The sequence below is a fragment of the Octopus sinensis genome, linkage group LG7, assembly GCF_006345805.1.
Source record: "Octopus sinensis linkage group LG7, ASM634580v1, whole genome shotgun sequence".
In the NCBI taxonomy this organism is placed as follows: domain Eukaryota; kingdom Metazoa; phylum Mollusca; class Cephalopoda; order Octopoda; family Octopodidae; genus Octopus; species Octopus sinensis.
In genome coordinates this window covers 72,993,938-73,014,553 of record NC_043003.1, presented here as the reverse complement: position 1 = coordinate 73,014,553, position 20,616 = coordinate 72,993,938, and the positions used below count along the sequence as shown (strand labels likewise).

The 20,616-nt window shown below is 36.2% G+C and overlaps 1 protein-coding gene across 4 annotated transcripts in view; it reads right to left on the bottom strand.

Annotated features, from left to right (window-relative positions):
• The window catches only part of LOC118764280 (uncharacterized protein PB18E9.04c-like), a 161,314-nt gene that overhangs the window by 111,160 nt on the left and 29,538 nt on the right, over positions 1-20,616 (bottom strand). For all 4 annotated transcript variants that reach the window (XM_036504842.1, XM_036504840.1, XM_036504839.1 and 1 more), the window contains 3 exons: positions 11,244-11,448; positions 6,981-7,001; positions 3,605-3,714 (listed from right to left, as the gene is read on the bottom strand). In XM_036504842.1, coding sequence (XP_036360735.1) covers positions 3,605-3,714; positions 6,981-7,001; positions 11,244-11,448 — 336 coding nt within the window. The remainder of the gene's footprint in view (positions 1-3,604; positions 3,715-6,980; positions 7,002-11,243; positions 11,449-20,616) is intronic.

Sequence of the window (20,616 nt, the reverse complement as noted above, 5' to 3'; positions counted from 1 at the left end):
TCCACTAGCAATCAGAAACAGTGTGTTGTGCTAATTGTTTATTTACTACCCTTCCATATTTTGCGGTTACATTTTATATTGTGATTCATTATATATTTTAGATGTACTCTGTCGTGTTTAAAAACGATTCAGTCTCCACTTTAAATTTTGAGCTCCTCGGCCACTATTGTTCATGAGTTTTATCAGTGGTTGTTAATGCAGAACTTCTTGTAAACCTCTTAGCATGGTATTTTGTGGTCCTATTTTAATTTGATTTTTAATTTTCTAACAATTTCTGTTCTTCCGCAACACTTCTCACAACTGTCTGTTACTTTAACCCCGGATTTAGAAGTGTTTCTCTTTCTCCTCTGCTAATATAAAGCAGGGTTCTTTTTATCTATTAATTTTAGTTTCTTTCCATTCTTTTTTTAGATATTTTTTATAAGAAACCTTTTTTCAATTTTCTAATTTCTAATTTCAAATTGCCTTTGTCTGTATTTACAGCAAATAAATTCTTTAACAGTTAGACATTGTGTGGTAGATTCAGAAAGTGATCTCTTCTTTGTTTTCCTGTTTAGCATTGCTTGTATTTCAGAATACTGCAGCTATTTTATTGGAATAACTAAAATATTGATGCCTATTATCTTATAATTAGTATTTGGCTTAGTTATAAGAATTAAGCTTACACGTCTATAATATTCTTTCATCTGTTAATGTTGTACTCTGTTTAGATTATTTATTGAGAAGTATTTGCGAATATGCGTTTGATCTAATTATCGATATTTCTTTATCTGAAATTACATCAGTGGCTTTAAATAATTTTCTCTTGTTTTCTGCATTTCTTTTTCCTAAATCAAATTTAATATGCCGCCGCTGTGAGACACTGCTCCACATGAGTTGAGGTGTTTTTCATTGTTTATTGCCTGCAGTGTAAAACTTGCGTCGATAAGAGTGTGTGTGAATTTGCGTATGTGTGCATTTGTGTGTGTGTGTGTGTGTATTTGAATGTGTATATGTATATATAAATATATATACACTTACATATATATGAATACGCACACATACAACACACACCTATATGTATGTGTGTTGCTATGTTTATATATATGTATGCATATGTGTATATAGATAGATAGATAGATAGATAGATAGATAGATAGATAGACACACATAAAAACACATGTATATGTGTGCATTGCAAGGCATATATATATATATATATATGTATGAATGTACGTATGAATTTATGTACACACACATACACACACACACACATGTATATATGTATATATATATATATATATATATATATATATATATATATATATATACGAGAAATACAGTAAAGTATATATATCGATGTGTTTCGAAACAACTATATTTTAGGGAATAGGGATTAAATCTCTTTTAATTGTCCTTAGTAAATGCGTGCATAGAAATGGAGGACATTTACTGAGAAAAGGGGAAAAGGGAAAAGGGAAAAAGGTAGTTACCGCAAAAGAAGTGGCTGGAGAAAGAAAGTGAGAGAATGAAGGAGAGAAAGAAATTGAAAGGGGCGAGTAAATAAAAGTCTGAAGGAAGTAGTGATTAAATCTTGAAAGTAGAGGAACAATATTATTTAGTGTAAATTTGAGGCAATGACGTTCAAAAGACCAACAATAAATTTTTAATTTACATGGATTAAAACTCCGTCTCACTTTTTTTCTCATTTCTCACCAACCTCACTCTCCTACAAATTCTTTCTTTTCTCCTACCAGTCATTTCCTTCGCTCACATGTGCAGTAACTCATTCGTTAGTATTTCCAATACTTCTTCTCTATTTCCCCATTTTTACCTAACAAAGACAAAAATCTTCTCTCTGTGAGAATCATAATTCCAAAGGCGACGCGGTATACGAACATAAAAACCTTCTCATTTTAAACTTAAATACAACTTTACCCGAAGTAAACCTTCGCTTGTTAGCTCGTATGTTTTTTTTATAATCGAGGCAAAATATATTTAAATATTCTCCTATCATCTGACAGGAAGGAAATATGAAAATTTTCGAATATTCCACTACTAATCTTTTTGTTTGTATCTGTAGAATTAAATACCATTTACTCAAGATCTTTTGATGTACCTGCTTACTATTGGTGCTCTCTTGGTAATGGCTGATTTTTCCAGAATTGATGCATTTGTAACACTGTTAAAGGCTTTCCATCAATCGACTTCACCAGTCTCAAAACCATTTTCTTTCTTACTGTAATTCTCAGTAATGGCTTTGTCTGATCAATAATTGATATTTACAAGTAAATGATGCATTTCGGTATCCTGTCAGTTCTCGAAGCGAGTTACGTTTAAAAGATATAATTTTTGCAATATTATTGCTGTTTAGGCTTTGTATACTGTAGGCAGGCAGGTTATTGGTTTTCCAGAGCCATTTCAGTAGATCATTGAATAATTTTGGAAGAACATTGTGTTAAACAATGAAACAAGTTAATCAAGATAAATCTCATTTCTAGGTGCCTACCAGTTGTACCTGTTCTGTGATAACTAAACAACATCTTATATTATTTTCGCTGCACATTTTGTTTTCAGTAGTAGTGTGTATGACAATTCCTTCACTCTCTATCCTGCACTCCTAAATTATTCTACTTGTCTTGCTGTTGGCGCTGTATTGATCTCTATATTTCTATGCAGTTGTTCGTAAAAAATGTTTGGGTTTGATATCAAACTGTTTTCTTCAAAATCTAGTTGTTGCTATTCATCACGATGGCGGAGGGATTTTTGCGATTTGTTGTTTCGGGAAGTATTCTTTCAGTTCAGGTACTTCATGTAATGCATTTCTGTAGTATCTGTCTCTTCGTGTTATATTTATTTCTTCTCGTTACTGATTTTACTACACATTGGGATGTAAATTTTCTGCCTGCCTCTGAATGTTTGTTTAACATGTTTACTTGGGTTTGTATTTTGCTATATGATTATTTTTGCAAAAATATCCGTTTTAATGTGTAACGTCAATCTATGTTTGTAGCTGTTTACGTTAAGTCTACAATGGTCGCTCATAAAGTGAGCACCAACATATTTAATACAGAGATCTAATAATTGAATTTATATCCATAATGTGAAGATCCAGTCATTGTTAAGAAGGTGGGAGAGACAATCACCGAAATTTACATTCACTAAATTTAATTAAACATTATGTAGAAGGACTCAGTCTAGAGGTTTGTAGTACGGTGACAACTTCCGTATATGTTGCATTTGTGATTTCGTCGCCGATCAACCTCTTGTCCATTAAATGTATTTTGAAAAATTTCAGCTTGCACCATCAAATATATACTTTGTATGTAGTATTCTTTATATTTCTGGGAAAATGCCCTTGAATTCTTAACCTGTTTCCTGGTGGTATAGACATTTCAGAAGTAAAGAATGGAGAATATGGTATGTGAAGATAGCATGAAAGAAAAGATATATGTTTACATATATATATTTCAGATACTCGAATCCTAGAAGTTAAATGCTTTACATAGAAACCTGTAAATACAAGCAATAGGGAGGAGAAGAGTTAGACTTTTTTTTTTTTGCTGTTTAAGTAATTTAACTTATTGTGCGTTAAAATTCGTATGTCGACAATAAAAGAACTTACCGATCTGCATATTTGTTGAGAAAATTGTTGAGACACAGTTGATGACATGTTTGTCATTTCCGGTATAAACTTCCTGTTTTCCACACTTAAAGACATGTTGAAAGACGTTCCTAGAAAATAGATTGAAAAGTAAATCATTCAGAAGTTAACACATGCTTCTAACTGCATAAACAACGGCAACAACATGGACATTTCAGCTACATTATTACGGTTGAAATTGTTATCATCATCATCGTCTGTTGTTGTTGTTGTTGTTTGTTTGTTGTTGTTGTTGTTGCCACTGCTGCCGTTGTTATTTAAACCCTGATGAGTCCTGGTTAGCGAAATCCATAGTTAAAGGCTTTCCAGCTAAGATTATCCTACACTTTCCCTGGGCGACTGCATTACCCAATGTGTTCTTTCTGACAATAGAGCGTGGTTTTAGGAAGGAAAATTTGGTTGCTATTTTAAGTGAAGTTAACCAAAAACATCACTCTCTACTAGCCAATAGAATAATTCACTCAATTATACTTAACTAGCAGAGACACCGGACATTGCTCGGGATTAAATAGCATAGTTTGTATATATATATATATATATATATATATATATATATATATATATATATATATATATATATATATTACAGCTATGTTGAAACATGTGATACCGTAAAATGCAGCATTGGCGGCAACAAAACATTTGTGGAGTAAATGATGGGCTAATTCGACTAAGCGTTTGGAGGATACCAGGCCCTAACTGGTCATGGAAAATTGGGTGTGGGGTGTGTGTGATTATTAAATGCACTGAAAAGCTGTCAGTGGATATACTCTCCTTTGCGGTGGTCGGCGCTGCGTCTAATATGGCCCATTGTATGGTTGACTGTCGAATGAGTGTAGGTGTGATGGAGATATTGTACGTAAATTGGTTAATTTCGGTAAGGGGCTGCAATGGGGGCCGGCAACGGGGAAGTGAACTGTTTTAATGTTGCAGAAGGCGAAAGGTTAACATTGGATTTCTGATGTTGCTGTAGAATAAAAAACATAAACTGAGCCTATGCAGAATATATAGTAATGAATTACTTGAATGAATACCGCGTGGTTGGTGTAATTGGAGAATATCCTTTGATACTGAAGTCCATGCAGGAAACAGCTTTGTTGATGCAGCCTTCGGGTTTGTTCGTGTTATGCTGAAATGCTATCCATCTTTACCGTTCACAAAGAGTATTAGATACTGGAGTGCATCGTAGGATGTAGTAACTCCTACAAACCTTTTGGTAAACAATATTCCTAGATATTTTTGCTTCTCACTCTAGAGCAGCTAACATTCAATTGCTCGTGTGAGAAGCATAACTCTTCCAAGTGAAATTCTACCATAGACAGTGTTCGACCCTGGGATTTATTGATAGACATTGCGAAGCTGATACGAATAGAAAGTTGCACTCTTCTGAATGAAAAAGGAATTTCTGCTCCCAGTGGAATAAGAGGAAATCTGGTTATAAAAACATCCTCTCCTTTTCCACATCCAGAGAAAATGGGACCTCAATAACATGTGACATCATCTTCTTTACCACCAGGTGTGTCCCACTGCAGAGTGTTGGCGGATCCAAATTTCTCAATGACATTACTGGAGTTTCCACTTTCAGTTCCAACCAGTGGGGAAGTAGTCCTAAAGGCTCCAATGAATTGAGAAATTCTGTTGGGTAATTTACCACCTCTCCTGGATCTAGAATTACATCAATTGACATATAGTATTGCTCTTTTACACAGCCAAATGAGGTTGTGATAATTTTTTTACCGATGGATGTAAGGGTGACAATCAATTTCTGAAAGTTACTTCGCAAAGAGTTACCACCCTTCACCACGTACCCCAGGTAACGGTGTTTTCTGACCGCAGAGGGCCCGTTACTCATTATGTGAAAAATTTTAAGAGTCTAAAACCATCTCTGGAACATAAGTAATGCATCATCCCCAGTCTGGAGAAAATCAGCTGTGAACATCAGATGTTATGTGTGTTTACACACACACATACACACAACCTCACTTTCACAGACATATAGACAGACAGACAGACAGAGATAGATAGATAGATAGATAGATAGATAGATAGATAGATAGATAGATAGATAGATAGATAGATAGATAGATAGATAGATAGATAGATAGATTGTTAAAATGTAAAAATGTTAGGATTAGCTGTCATGTTTTTTTAAAGAAATCTTCTTTTGAAAATAACACAATTTTCATGGTTTTTGCCTTTCTGGGTTTTTTTAAACAAAATTATGGTTCTATATAGAGATTTTAAACCGAACTAAGTCTATGTATATTAACTTTTTGTCATAACTGTGAATACATATAGAGATTTTTAAATCAAGATATGATTTCAAACCAAAGTGAGTTCGCAAATTGAGATTTGCAATTAAAATATGAACACATAGAGATTTCGCAATGAAGAGGAATGCTGCCTTATAAAGGTCAGAAAGCAGGCAATTTTTTTATCGTTGCAATAGCGATGAAAACTAAGTTAACCTTGATGGAACTCAAAATGCAATTTTCTGCCGCTCTGCTGACTCTGATACTCATTGTATTCTGCAACAAATATTTCCGCCAATGAGAGAACATCTAGCGGTTAGCTTACACCCTATGAATAACTATTAAATCTTCCTCAAACCACACCCTGCCCGTCTTAAAAATGACATATTGAATGTAGGAACACAGAAAAAGGGTCAAATGACCATGGTCCGAATGCCTTTGTTCATTGTTCTGAATTATTAGCGTTTACATAGTAATGACGCCAAATAATAGATACATGTTTCACTAGTCGAAACTAATTACAATAAGCAATACATGAGTCCGGGTCTTGCCCCTCACTAGTGCTTCTTTTATATTTTGGCCCATTGTGAAAGTAACCTGTTGTGACTGTGTCTATTTGGCTGTTAATAAGTATCACAGGATCATGTATTTCGTTACTATAAACAGGGACAATTAATTTCTCGTTAGTTGGTTTGCATTGAGTACTTTCTCCTGAGGGAAGTGCTACACCGACAGATACACTACAATTCAGACAGTGAGAAAGAGGAAAAGATTTGCCTTTCATCTACCGAACCTAACCAAAAATAATCCCTAGTGTCCTAAACTTTTTAGACATTATCTAAAGAATATTAGATAACCTGTTCCATAATAGAATACCAAGCAACGCAACACACTACATCAGTAAACGGGAAAGACTAAGCGGTCATTCGACATGAAAGACATCATAACCAAATCATGTTATTATGTAGAAAAGTACTGGGATTCACGTTCGACAATGTTGTCTGTGGGATACAAAATGGCGAAATGACCCTTAACATAAATTGACCAAAATGTTTCGGATTTAAAGGAAAATGAAAAATACTCGCCATTGTCATCTATGTTGTGACCTGTGAAAATATAGAAGAAATGAGTAATATAAGTAATTATGAAATTTACATATAATTGTTCAACATTCTACGAGAGGAAGATTATTATTTAACGCATTAACATATAGGATGAAATTAAAGTCTCATTGGCCTAATCTGTCGTGGTCTAAAGAGGTACCATGCGAGTATTTGACAGTAATTAGCAAAGCCAGTGTATGTGTCTTCATTAATTTAAATTCCTCAATGTATAGTTTTGAAAGGTGTAGTTCATTAGTGATAGCTGGGTTAATCACTATTTAATAAATACACCTGATTAGGAAAATGGAAAATCAAAGAATTGACATAATTATTATACATCCTTTAAATATATCAGAGGTTCATTTATTAATTTATTGATTAACACAATAATCAATTTATTGATTAGCACCTTGAGTGATTTCTCTGTTGACAGATTGATTCCTTGATTGATTCGCTTATTGACTGATATATTCAATGATGGATTGACTGAATGATATTGATAGATTGATTGAATGATATTGATAGATTGATTGAATGACTGATTGATTAAACTTATAAAGAACGTTGTCAAAACGCAAAGGATCAAAGAGATGCAATTTATGATAGCTGAGAAGCAAAGCATTTTCATATGTAAAAAGAAAGCTAAACTTTTGAGAAATTTTAGCAGAAAAAGTTCACTTTAGGCTACACAGCCATACAGCGACTCATATTATTGCCATAAACACCCCGCAACACCCATTAGAAGATATTTTTCACTATATAAGTAAAGCGCCGCTGTCTTTCCCAACAATCATAAGTATCAAATAAACTATTTTTACGTTTATCCTCCAATGATCAACAGGCCATCAGCCCTATGTTACCACATACTTTTGTAACCTACCTAACGCTGACCAACGGAGTTGAATAATTTCAACTAATTTAACTTTCCTCGTAATTTAACTCAGTAGAGTTGCCTAGGTCCTTCCATTCGTATGTTATCGTCTGAAAGCCAGTCATTCTGATTCCAATAAATTGAATCATCAGCTTAAAATAAAGAAATCTCCTGCTAAACTTATGGAGTATTTTCTCTTTGTTTGTGTATCTAAGCATATGTTTGTATATATACACGCCTATATTCATGCTTAAATACACACATGCACACACATACACATGGTGTGTGCGTGCGCGCACGCGTGTGTGTGTGTATGGACATGTCTAAAGTAACTTGGAAGTTTCATATTACGTACCATCGATATAGAGAGATAGGTAGATAGATTGACAAACTGAGAGATAGATAGATATACTTATAAACATATACATATATACGTTTGTGTGTGTGTGTGTATTATATATATATATAATATATATATATATATATATATATAATATACACACACACACATATCTATATACATATATATATAATATTTATATATGAGAGGATGGTTAAGTAATAGTAAATTCAGATAGAATACAAAATAGAGAGTGAGGTGGAGGAAAGAAAATAGAAAATATCTCACATCTATTTTCTTTCCTCCACCTCACTCTCTATTTTGTATCACATCTAAACTAACTATGACTTAACCATCCTCTCACACTGTCTCCGTTGAAGGGATATAATTAATAAATATCCTGGAAACAGCTGAAAGACCTTCTATCTATAAATGTTCTAATATCTACACAGCCTTAGTGTTTTTTATCTCAATACGCAAAAAATTCTTATATACACACGATGATACATGACCAACGTTGAACCTCTTATTCGCAAAATCCCTTAAACTGGAACTTAACTATAGTCTGTCTATTCAGCATTTATTCAGCATTACTTGACACCTTTGGGTCTCAACGACACCATTACTTCTTACAACCTCAATTTCTCGCTATGTATATATATGTGTGTATGTTTGTGTGTGTGTATGTTTGTGTGTGTGTATGTATGTGTGTATATATATATATATATACGTGGGTCAGCGGTAACTTTCATACGCTAACCAAGGTGCTCCCATGGAACGTGACCAAATGAAGTTTATTTTTCAACCTTTCATCCGGTTCGTCAAAAACATTTTTTAACCGCAGATACGTTAGCATTACTGCGATACTGTTTCCCAGATAAGTGTTTTTCATGTTGGGGAACAGATGATAGTTAGATGGAGCCAAATCAGGAAAATAAGGAAACTAATCAACCAGGTCAAAGCTACAGTCACGCACAGCAGCCATTGAAACCAAGGACTTGGTCATAGAGCATTGTCCAGTTTTCCAGGTAGTTTAGTCTTGATCGCCATTCATGACAACCTCAACAAGTTGGCATTGATTGTGTGGCCCTTTTGAATATTGTCAATAAACAGAATACCTTTTGCATTCCCCAAAACTAAGGCCATAAATTTCCCTACAGATGAAACTACGTTGGCTTTCTTTGGAGCCCGTGAGGAGGTTTGTTACCATTGCATGGATTATCTCTCTTTTTCTGGCTCATTCTGGCTTAGGAAACGTTAAATAAACCAGCTGTTTGTTTGTTAAATAAACCAGCTGTTTGTTTGTTCCTTCTCGAGCCATGCCTGACTCATAAGGGCTGGTTTCCCAGTTTCCTTGGCGTTTAGGTTCCCCAACAGGACGAGACGCCGGTCCGTCGCAGGTTAGCTGCAAGATGCAGGAGGAAACAGTGAGAGAAAGTTGTGGCGAAAGAGTCAGCAGAAGTTCGCCATTACCTTCTGCCGGAGCCGCGTGGAGCTTAGGTGTTTTGCTCATAAACACATACATCGCCCGGTCTGAGGTTCGAACCCGCGATCCCTCGACCGCGAGTCCGCTGCTCTAACTACTTGGCCATGCTGGATCTGCCTCAAATATTTTCAGATTTTCCTGCGATGTGATCAGGCAGGTACGCTTTTGACCAGGCATAAGAAGACGTGGTACCCGACTTCGTCATGCCAAGTTCATTGCGTGGAATATTCTCAACTCTGTCACAGGATACGCTAATAGCATTGGCTAATTCATTTATAGCATTGGCTAGTCCCTCACTGTCATCCATCACCATGTGGTGAACATGATCAACGTTTTCCTCGGTAGTGGCAGTTTTAGGTCATCTTCAAGACTCCCTCTTCCCCTCCTAAATTCAGCCACCCACTTTAGCACTGTTAATAATGCTGGGGGTGTCATTCCTTAATGTAGCAACCGTGTCAGCACGAATGTTCTTGGAGGCTGAATACTTTTAGATAACACCATGATGCCAAACTTTATGGATTTTCAAGAGAAGTCACTACTTCTTACTTTCGAAATTTTCTTCGAAACGTCAAATGTTAGTTTACTGGGGGGGAAATGCAGAAGAATAAAAATTAGTGCATGAAATCCACTCACAAGTCTTTGGTCTGCCCGAGGCTATACCAGAAAGTACTTGCCCAAGATGCCACACAGTAGGAATGAACCCGGAACTATATTGTTGGGAAGCAAGTTTCTTACCACACACTCATTCCCGTGCCTATATATAAATTAATATAAGCAGCTAGGCGCAATATAATACCAAAAAGGAAAATGTTTTTCTTCGCTAATTGTGACTGACGGTACTGAAGCACCTATGTTACCAGAAATCCCTTAACGCTGTAAGAAGCGTACAATAAATTAGTTTTTAACACTTATTTCTTGCAATATAGGTGCTCCGCCACCCTCAGTGGCAAGTAATGACGATAGAATTTTTCCTCTATTGTATTATATTGTGCCCAGCTGTTTATATTAATTTTAAATATATACATTGACATTTTGCTAAATCAGCCATTAATTTTTATGGTAAAAATATATATACTGACAGACGGATTTAGCAAAACTATCGAGCGTTTGAATAGTCCCTACCTACGAGCCAACGACTGATAGGTATAATTAGTCTAATCTAGTCATCTTAAAGAGGCACATGGGGCGGTATCTCCCCTCTCGGTGGATATATATTGCACACTTCTTACAGCATTAAGAGATCTTAACTCATTTCTTGCAATGTAGATGCTTCGTCACCTTCAGTCACAATCTGTGTGTGTGTGCATGTAAGTATGAATGTATATATATATACATATACATATGTATATATACACTCACATATACATACATGCACATATACCTACAGTCTGTGCACACATATACACAAATATATATGTACTTACATGCATATGTACACATATGAGTATATCAAAGAAATAAAGGAGCAAAAGGAAAATGACACTTATATTAAATAAACATCATGCGAAATGTAATAGATAAAAGAAAGATGTATTGATAGTGACTTACTTGAAATAGTTAAAAAGACACTTAGAGTGATCGCCGTTACCGTGACAACTGCAACAAATGCAATTATCATACCCAGCAAGCAAGGTGAATACGTACGCTTAGTACTGATTGTATCCGGTGATGGTACTGTGATCGGAATGTAACGTTCTTCCTTAAATTTGGCTCCTTCGTAACGCACCAGCGGGTGGTCACTGATCAAAGTTAACTGTTGAATAAACGAATGGTGTAATTAACGACCACGGTATTATAACAATGTACAACGAAAGAAAATACAACTACAACAACGTCACCAACTCAAAGAACAGAATCAACGACAACAAATAACGTGTGCAACACTGACTTAATTACAACAATATCTTTCTCTTTCGCTTACTCTCTTTTTCACATTCTCTTTTCTTTCTATGTTTCTACGAATAGTGCATCTCCCACATCAATTAAATTCTCGTAAACACAATTCCAAGCGAAGCAAGTATATGTTCTTGAAATATGAAGATTCAGAGGACAGTTCTTCGTCGATGACCCAAACAAATAACTCCCACGTACAAGCACACACCAATAAACACCAAATACGCAAGTAAGTGCATGCATCAATGCATATTACATTTATAGTTGGGGTTCCTAGAAACAGACGCACATACACTTTCGCATATATATATATATATATATATATATATATATATATATGCAAACACACACACACGCAACACACACACACACACGCAACACACACACACACGCAACACACACACACACATAGTGTACTGTTCCGTGATAGTAAGATCAACAAAAATAGTACTCCATCTGGTGAGAGTTAAATATTGTTTAATAAGCAAAATATATGTTTTAAGTGCTATTATGAGTTTCATGCGATGAAAGCATGCCAAACAGTATTTTTATCATGTGTCAGCGCAATATTCAGGCACTCCCCACACGGCATAACATGCTAAAATAAGACGATAGGATGAGAGAAAAAGCGAGATAAAGTGAGAAATAAGTAGATATAAAGGTGGATAGTTGAAAAAACAGAAAACGGAAAAGAAAGCAGAAAGAAAGAAGCAAAAGGTAGTATGAAATTAGAGTTATTTCCCTGAACTTCATAGCTAACATTAGTAACAGAGTATCTAACTTCTTTTCTTCTAAAGAAATTTCCGAGAAGGCAGTCGCCTACTACATGAATGTCCTAACCAATAGAGGCTTAAAGGATTAATTGTTATATAACCCCTCTAATACTAATAGGCATATAACAATAATGGACCTAAAAATAAACCTAGGAAAGTAATTTGGTTTGTGCCCTGCTCCCTTTTCGCTTAATATAAAACTAACATAGGTAAAGTATTCCTGTTTATCCTAGACAAACATTTTCCAGAAAAACACAGCCACAGGGAAAATATTTAACAGTCACTCAGTGAAATTATCATATAGCTGCTGCCCTAATATGAAGAGCATCATTAAACGAGAACAATAGCAAGAGCCCACTCCCAGTTGTAACTGTTGAGTCTCAGGTATTGAAACAAGTAAAAGAGTAAAAGTGTGTGTGTAAAGGAGGAACACTGTAAACCAGACTAGTAACATCTCAATCAATGATTTGACTATTTCCCCTATATCTGACGAGGAATATTACAGCTCTCTAGAGGGGAATGAAAATATATCTTACAATGGCACCTGTAACAGTATACGTGCCACTAAAGAATGTTATAACCGAATAGAGAAAATTTGGACCTCAGAAATAATAGCCCACAATTCTTTTGCAGTGCCAGTATTCATACCAACATTTGGGCTGCTTGATTGGACGCTTGATGAGATCCGAGCCATTGATGTGATAACCCGAAAAATGCTAACAAGCACACATAATTTCCACATAAACAGTGACGTAGACCGACTCTACCTAAAACGAAAACAAGGTGGAAGAGGATTAACATGAATCCAAAATGTCTTTGAATGTCGCATCATATCTCTTCGGCAACATCTTTTAACAACCAAGAGTCGAAGTGTGTCCCTAGGCGAAGTTTGCATGCATGAGGCTAATAACATTATAAGACTTGAAAGCAGCTCTTTGAGTAACACTCTGTCTGATAACCTAGAATACATGCCCAAAGAAGTCGCACGACTCTATCGCAACGTATCATCAGATGAAAGGATGAACATATATAAGCAGAAGACTATGCATGGATATGTTAGTAGAAAGCTCCGTAATGACTGTAACATCGATCATCAAAGTTTTGAAGGGTATGCGTTTGCAAACCTTGAACAAGAAATATCAACCAAGTACCTGATGCACAAAAGTGATAAAGATGCAGGAAAAGCCGTAAAATGTGACAACCGACGCAGACTTTGTGGATTTCACACTGAATATATCACCCACATCATAAGCAGTTGTCTAAAAATGTCATCACGGTATCAACTACCGATGTGACATGATGTTGTAACTAGGACACTCTATAATGAAATCCGTCGGAAGGATAATACCGAGGATAAAGAAATAACAAGCCACAATATGGTAGAAGTCATAGCTACTCATAATAAAAAGGAATACTGGTGGAATGTACCAGTGAAGACCACAATAAAATGTAAGTACAACAGGCCTGATACAATTATTTGGGATAGAGAAGAGAAACTGTGAGCAGTTGTGAAAATTAGCTAACCAACAGATGTTAACATAAATAACAAACCGCCACTACTACACAGACATATAGCAACTACTCATGATCCCAGAAAAACAAACGAAGAATATATAATACTAAAATCGCTGCTTGCATCGAAATTCAAGCAGAACTTCACTACTGGGAGAACTATACTGACACGAGTTTGGGGAAAAAATTACAGACCTTATGTTATTCTTGATCGACGCAACTGCAAGACAACAAGTAGCTGAAATCAAAACTCCCAACTTCTGGACTGTAAGTGTCCTGTTATATTGTACCGCACTAATTGTGTAACAGATAGGAGTAAGAAAGGCGGATCCAAAAGATAATGTAGAGCTAAAAAGGATTACTCCCACCAAAACAACATCAAGGATTCGGGTAAAAGATATTACAATCGGACATACTCATCAAATGCAAGGCTAAAAATGAGGTCACGAATCACCATCTACGACTGCATGTCACAGGGAAACTTCTCACCCTCAAACACGATGTACAAGTGGTAAGTGAAAAATTTCATTATTGTAAAAACTTACTTGAACGGAATTCTATAAACTAGAAATTTTCCCCTAACCCACAAGCCGTATATCGCTGTATGAAAGCAATACGATGAAGGTAGTAAAGGAAGACCTAGAGTCATTCTGGCTGGAAATCTGGAAAGTAAACAAATAACACAACCGCGATATAACATGGTTAAATGGCTTATGAAATGAATACTGTGTAAATGCCTCTTCCAAAACATATAACATCACCAGTGAAATAACCGTGAGGTTATAATGAAACTAAAGAATGGAAAATCTCCTAGGAGAGACCGGATAGCAGGCTTCAGGCACAAAAAGCTCACGTTCTACAAGGAAATCCTTACGAACCTGTTTTGAATACAGAATGGACTCTGAGCTAGACATGCCAGATTCGCTGACGCTTGCACGGACTACTCTTACTCCCCAAAACAAAGAGATCCAAGTGGCCAAAAACTATAGGCCGATGGCATGCCTGAATATCATGTACATTTTGTACATATGCTATCTGAACATGTTTTTCCAAAACCACTGCCAGACAAATGAACTGATCACCGATTGACAGGAGGAAAGAAAGGAATCTGGGGCTGTGCTGAGCGGCTCCTCCTCAACAAAGCTGTCCCTGAGAAAGCCAAGCAACACAGCCGTAACGGTATGGTTAGACTACAAGGCGTTTGATTCTGTGTCTCACTCACGAGTAGTAGAATCCCTACATCTTGCCAAAGTACTAGCTGCTACAGTGAATGCCATTGAAAGACTGACTGCAAAATGGTTCGCACGGTTATTACTGACAACTGCTAAAGCAACGCCTATTGTTACAAACAGCATTAAGTCATCAGCAGGCATAGTCCAGGGTTATAGTTTATCTATAATGCTGTTTGTACTGGTAGCGAATCCCTTGTCAGCCTTGTCAACATAACAGGGCTACATGCTTGAATATGCAGAAAAGAATAAAATTAATGTCACCCACACATTTTATGTTGATTACCTAAAATTATATTCTGGTAATAGGACCAATATCAAAAGACAATTAGAACTAATCAGAACATCCTCACGAGATAGGGGAATGGAATTTGGGCAAGATATATGCTTATAAATCATTGTCAACCGAGGAAAGCTTGTCGACCAGGCAGAGAACATGTATACCAACGGCTTGTCTATAATCTCTATCTTAAATTATGAAAGCTACAACTACCTCTGGATCGAGGAGATTGTTGCTGTGACTAAAGCCAGAATAACAAAAGAGTAATTTTGTAGACTTAGGGAAATAGGGAACCTAGAGCTGTCTACATTTAAGAACATATCTCACAATATTTTTGCAGTACCAGTGATATTTGGAATATTGGTTGGGACACTCGATGAGACACGTGACCTGAAAATCAAAACCGGAAAGGTAAAGACCACCACTGGTAACTTTCATATTGACAGTGACACCGATAGTATTTATGTGAGACGAAGTGATGGTGGTAGAGGCATATGGTTAGTTCAAACAGCCTTTGAATGTCGCATCACTCAGACAACACCTATTGAACAGTAAAGAATTGTGTACATTCGATGTATACTCAAAAGTGAGAGCAACAACATTTTCAGAGTGCAATAACTCTGAGAATACTACTGTCTCATACGACCCAAACGAGGCTACATAAGCAGAAGCTTGGAGGAGAAGCAGGCAGCATTCCAACAAAAAGTAACAGCATTGACAGGATTAAAATAGCCTCCCCTGGACCTTTTTTGCTTCATCTTGAGAGTTGGGGAAGAAGATTGGTAGGAAAGTAGATGTGGTATCATAGCATATTTTTTACAACTAATAAACAAACAACTTTGTGGATAGGTTAATAGGGTGGCACAAACAACAAAGTTGTAGAATAAATAGGAGAGAAAGAGAGTGGGTAGAAAAGTAAAAATGGTAAAGAAGACTTCTGGTTGAGTAGGCATCATGCATTTTGCAGAATTTAGGTAGGGGGGTGAATGGTTTTCGGTTCATTTTATTGTTTCGGTTCATTTGAATATAAACAGACGAATGAGAGATTCGGTCTGTTTGAGAGCACAGGTCAAAAACAGATCATACTTATATGGTTTCTGTTGAAAGGTTATATTCAGACATATCTTCACTGAGCAAGAGGAAACATTTTTAAGTATTGGTCTTGTAAATAAAGGGAAACATTAAATAATTGCTGAATCTATTGTGTGTGTACAAATGCATATACAGCTACGCGTATGTATATATACATATATACATATATATATATATATATATATATATATATATATATATATATATACATATACATATACACACATACACACACACACATATATATACACATATATACACGCATATACACACACACATATATAGATAGAAAGATAGAGAGAGAGAGAGAGAACATGTGTATACACACATATTTGTAAGTATAAATTTCATACATCCTTTCAAATTTTATACATATATCTTTAGATATACAATCAAATGCGCGTGCATACACAAACAGATACACACACACACATACATGTATATACACACCTACATACACATAAATAAACACGTTTTGACAAATACATGTATATTCATGTGTATGTACATAAGCATATATATATAATTTATATTCACATATATATATATCTATATATATAAAACTGTAGTTGTGTGAGTGTCTGTCCCCTTCGACTTAGATTCCTAACTCCTCCCACATTTTGCGGTGCAGTTTAACCAAATTCGGGTATCTTATAGTCGTGATTAATATCGAGCCCGTCTGGCTATTAGCGCGCGTCTACGATGAGTCTACGATTTTAAAAATAATTTAACATCATTTTTTATTCCATTTTAATGCATAATTTTTCGTGTGTCGATGGCGGCGGAGTTGGCGTCGACGCTCAAACACCTGCACCTGTGTTTGCTTCTCCTCCTTCTTCCCTCCCTCGTGAAGCTGTGGGGAAGGGAGTTTAAGGAAATCAACGTCGTAATGCGTTGTCAAGGAGACCAGCGTTCTTTTAGAACAACGACTTCATGGCTTGAAGACACCAAAACAGAAATGGCTAAGAAAGCCCGAATTGGCATCTATAAGGGAAGTAACTCTCTAAAAATGCTTATATAGTTATTTCCCTTACAAACCCGAGCAACGCCGGGCGATACTGCTAGTATATATATATATATATATATATATATATATATATATATACACACAAGTTAACATTATATCCTAGCGATGGCGTTTGAACTGAAATTTCGAACTTTCTGTCAACATTTTACTTGCAAATTCTTCTATGTATTAAGTGGTCCTTTAATTAATACTGGGCCTTCTTCTTTTTTCATATGTCTCTTATTTCATATAACTAGCCATAAAAACACGCATTAATACACACACATACACACACTCACACACATACATGCGCGCACGCACACACACAACACACACACACACATATATATATATATATATATATATATATATATATATATATATATATATATATATTCGCATAAGCGCAGTTACACATACATAATGTACATAATATACAAAAAGGCATTACTTCGGAAGTAGTACATTGAGATATAAGCAATACGCAAACATCTATATAAGTAGACATGCAAACCTACACAAATTTATTCGCCGTTACACATATATTAGCATATCTTGACACCATCAGGAGAAAGGTTGCAAGAAAACATCTGTAGTATTAATAGATTTTAGCCCACGCCATCACTGATGATCTTTTATGGCGGCCAGAAGTATATAACATTGACAAATCTACATCTCAATAGAATTAGGCTTCGACTACAGAGACAGACAATTCTTCAGATCTGCTCATTTCCTGGTACTGTATAAAGTTAAATGGCGGCCAGAATATGTAAACGTATGCATACGTTATTCCTTGTTTAACATATGCGCACATATTCCCCAGAAAATACACAAAAATGTCGTATAGACATAAAGAGTAAATACTTTTGTAAACTTTGAATGATCAATAATTTCAATTCTTACCTACATTTTCTATTATAGTAAAACAAAAAAAATTACTAGCAAGCTCGCTTGCTATGCTGTGCTGCGGAAACATGGAACTGATTTGGTTTTGGTTGATCAAAAAGTAGCAAATAAAGACAGGAAAGGTTGCAAACATCTATGCATGTGATACATCAAATGTGACTCGAAGTTTCATCAGTGTGTAATGCAGACTTTCATTAAGTAAATTAGCATCTCAGAGATGCACCATGTGTTGTGTAGTTGTCATATTCCATATATTTGCAACAATCAAATGTATAGAAATAAATGTATAAATTATAAATAATATATAATGGATGATGTAATAGAAGTAATTTTGGAGTAATACATTATATATTTGCTCAAGCACTCGTTCATCAGAGTGGCACAGTGGATTGGTGCTGGTCTCATAACCAGAGTCTAGCAGTTTGAAACGAAGCTCCGCGACAAAATAGATACTATTTTTATATAATTTATACATTACAAGTGATTTGTCTACAAATACGAGGGGGTACCCAAAACTAATTGTAAACGTACTCTGTGGAACAAACTTGTTGCAGTTCAGGCTTCCGCTGCTAAAAGCCACTTGGTGCAACCCTCAAGCATCAGTCTGCTGACCGGCGTCGTTCTGTGTAGTCCTACTCCCATGTAGTGCATCTTTGTTTTGCAGTACTTCTCCCCTGTTCGTCGATTTTTGCGATGGTTGAAACTAAGGAACAGCCTATTTCTGTGAATTTTTGTTTTCTGCTGGAGAAAACGGCGGCCGAAACAGTTGTCGTGCTTCAGACAGCTTATAAGGACGATGCCATGAGCAAAACACAAGTTTACGAACGAATGAAAACGTCATGAAAAATTCCTAAACTGATCTTGGGGGACCGTCGCCGAACTATTGACGAACTTGTTATGACTGGTGTGTTTCGGAGCTCTTTCCAAAACATTTTGAACGAGGAATTGCGAATGAAAAGAGTTGCAGCAAAATTTGTGTTTCGCATGCTCACGGAAGATTGAGTGCGTGTAGCGAACTGAAAGAACAGCTGGAAGTTGATCTGGACCTTTTTTTCGAAAGTCATCACTGATAACGAAAACTGGTGTTAGGGTATTTTCAGATGTGGACAGGTGAAGAAAAACACGACGGAGCCGTTAAAAGGCATCACTTTGCAAGAGTTCCAGAACTGTACCGAACAGTGGAAAGCGCGGCTGGACCGATGCATTTCTTCAAATGGAGAATACTTCCAAGGATATAAAAGTGTAAACATGTAAAACAAAGTGAAATAATATTGCAAAAAACCCGGTTACTTTTGGGTACCCCTTCGTATACCAATCCTATACGTGTAACTACAGGGGTAGGTACAAATTATATTATGCAATAGAAATTTATATACGGTCAAGGGAGTTCCTAACCAATTAGTGTACACCAAAACCCAAGTAGCGTAGCAGGCAAAGAGCACAACGGAAACTTTTGCTGGATGTATAGGATCAGAAATATATCACAGTTAGTAGAACATAAATTATTACTATGCAGATTTGTTATCGGTTTGGCATTGAAATTATTGCACCTCACAGTAACACATACGAACATAAAATGAGGTAGTAATGGTACTAGAATACTGTCTATCAAACTTTCTACTTGCTTCCACTTTCTATGTTGTTAAATCGTGGAGGCGCAATGGCCCAGTGGTTAGGGCAGCGGACTCGCGGTCATAGGATCGCGGTTTCGATTCCCAGACCGGGCGTTGTGAGTGTTTATTAAGCGAAAACACATAAAGCTCCACGAGGCTCCGGCAGAGGATGGTGGTGATCCCTGATGTACTCTTTCACCACAACTTTCTCTCACTCTTACTTCCTGTATCTGTTGTACCTGTATTTCAAAGCGTCGGCCTTGTCACTCTCTGTGTCACGCTGAATATCCCCGAGAACTACGTTAAGGGTACACGTGTCTGTGGAGTACTCAACCACTTACACGTTAATTTCACGAGCAGACTGTTCCGTTGATTCGGATCAACCGGAACCCTCGTCGTCGTAACCAACGGAGTGCTTCCAGTCCATGTTGTTAAATCTATTGTGGATAGTTATATATGCTTGAATATATACATATAGGGAAATGTCACACAATGCATCACTTACTCAATTTATGTATTGCTCTCTTTCTCTCTGTCTATCTGTCGATTTATCTCCCTCCCTAACCATACATGGGCTCACATAACACAGGTTTCCATGCTGTGGAAACACCCCTCTT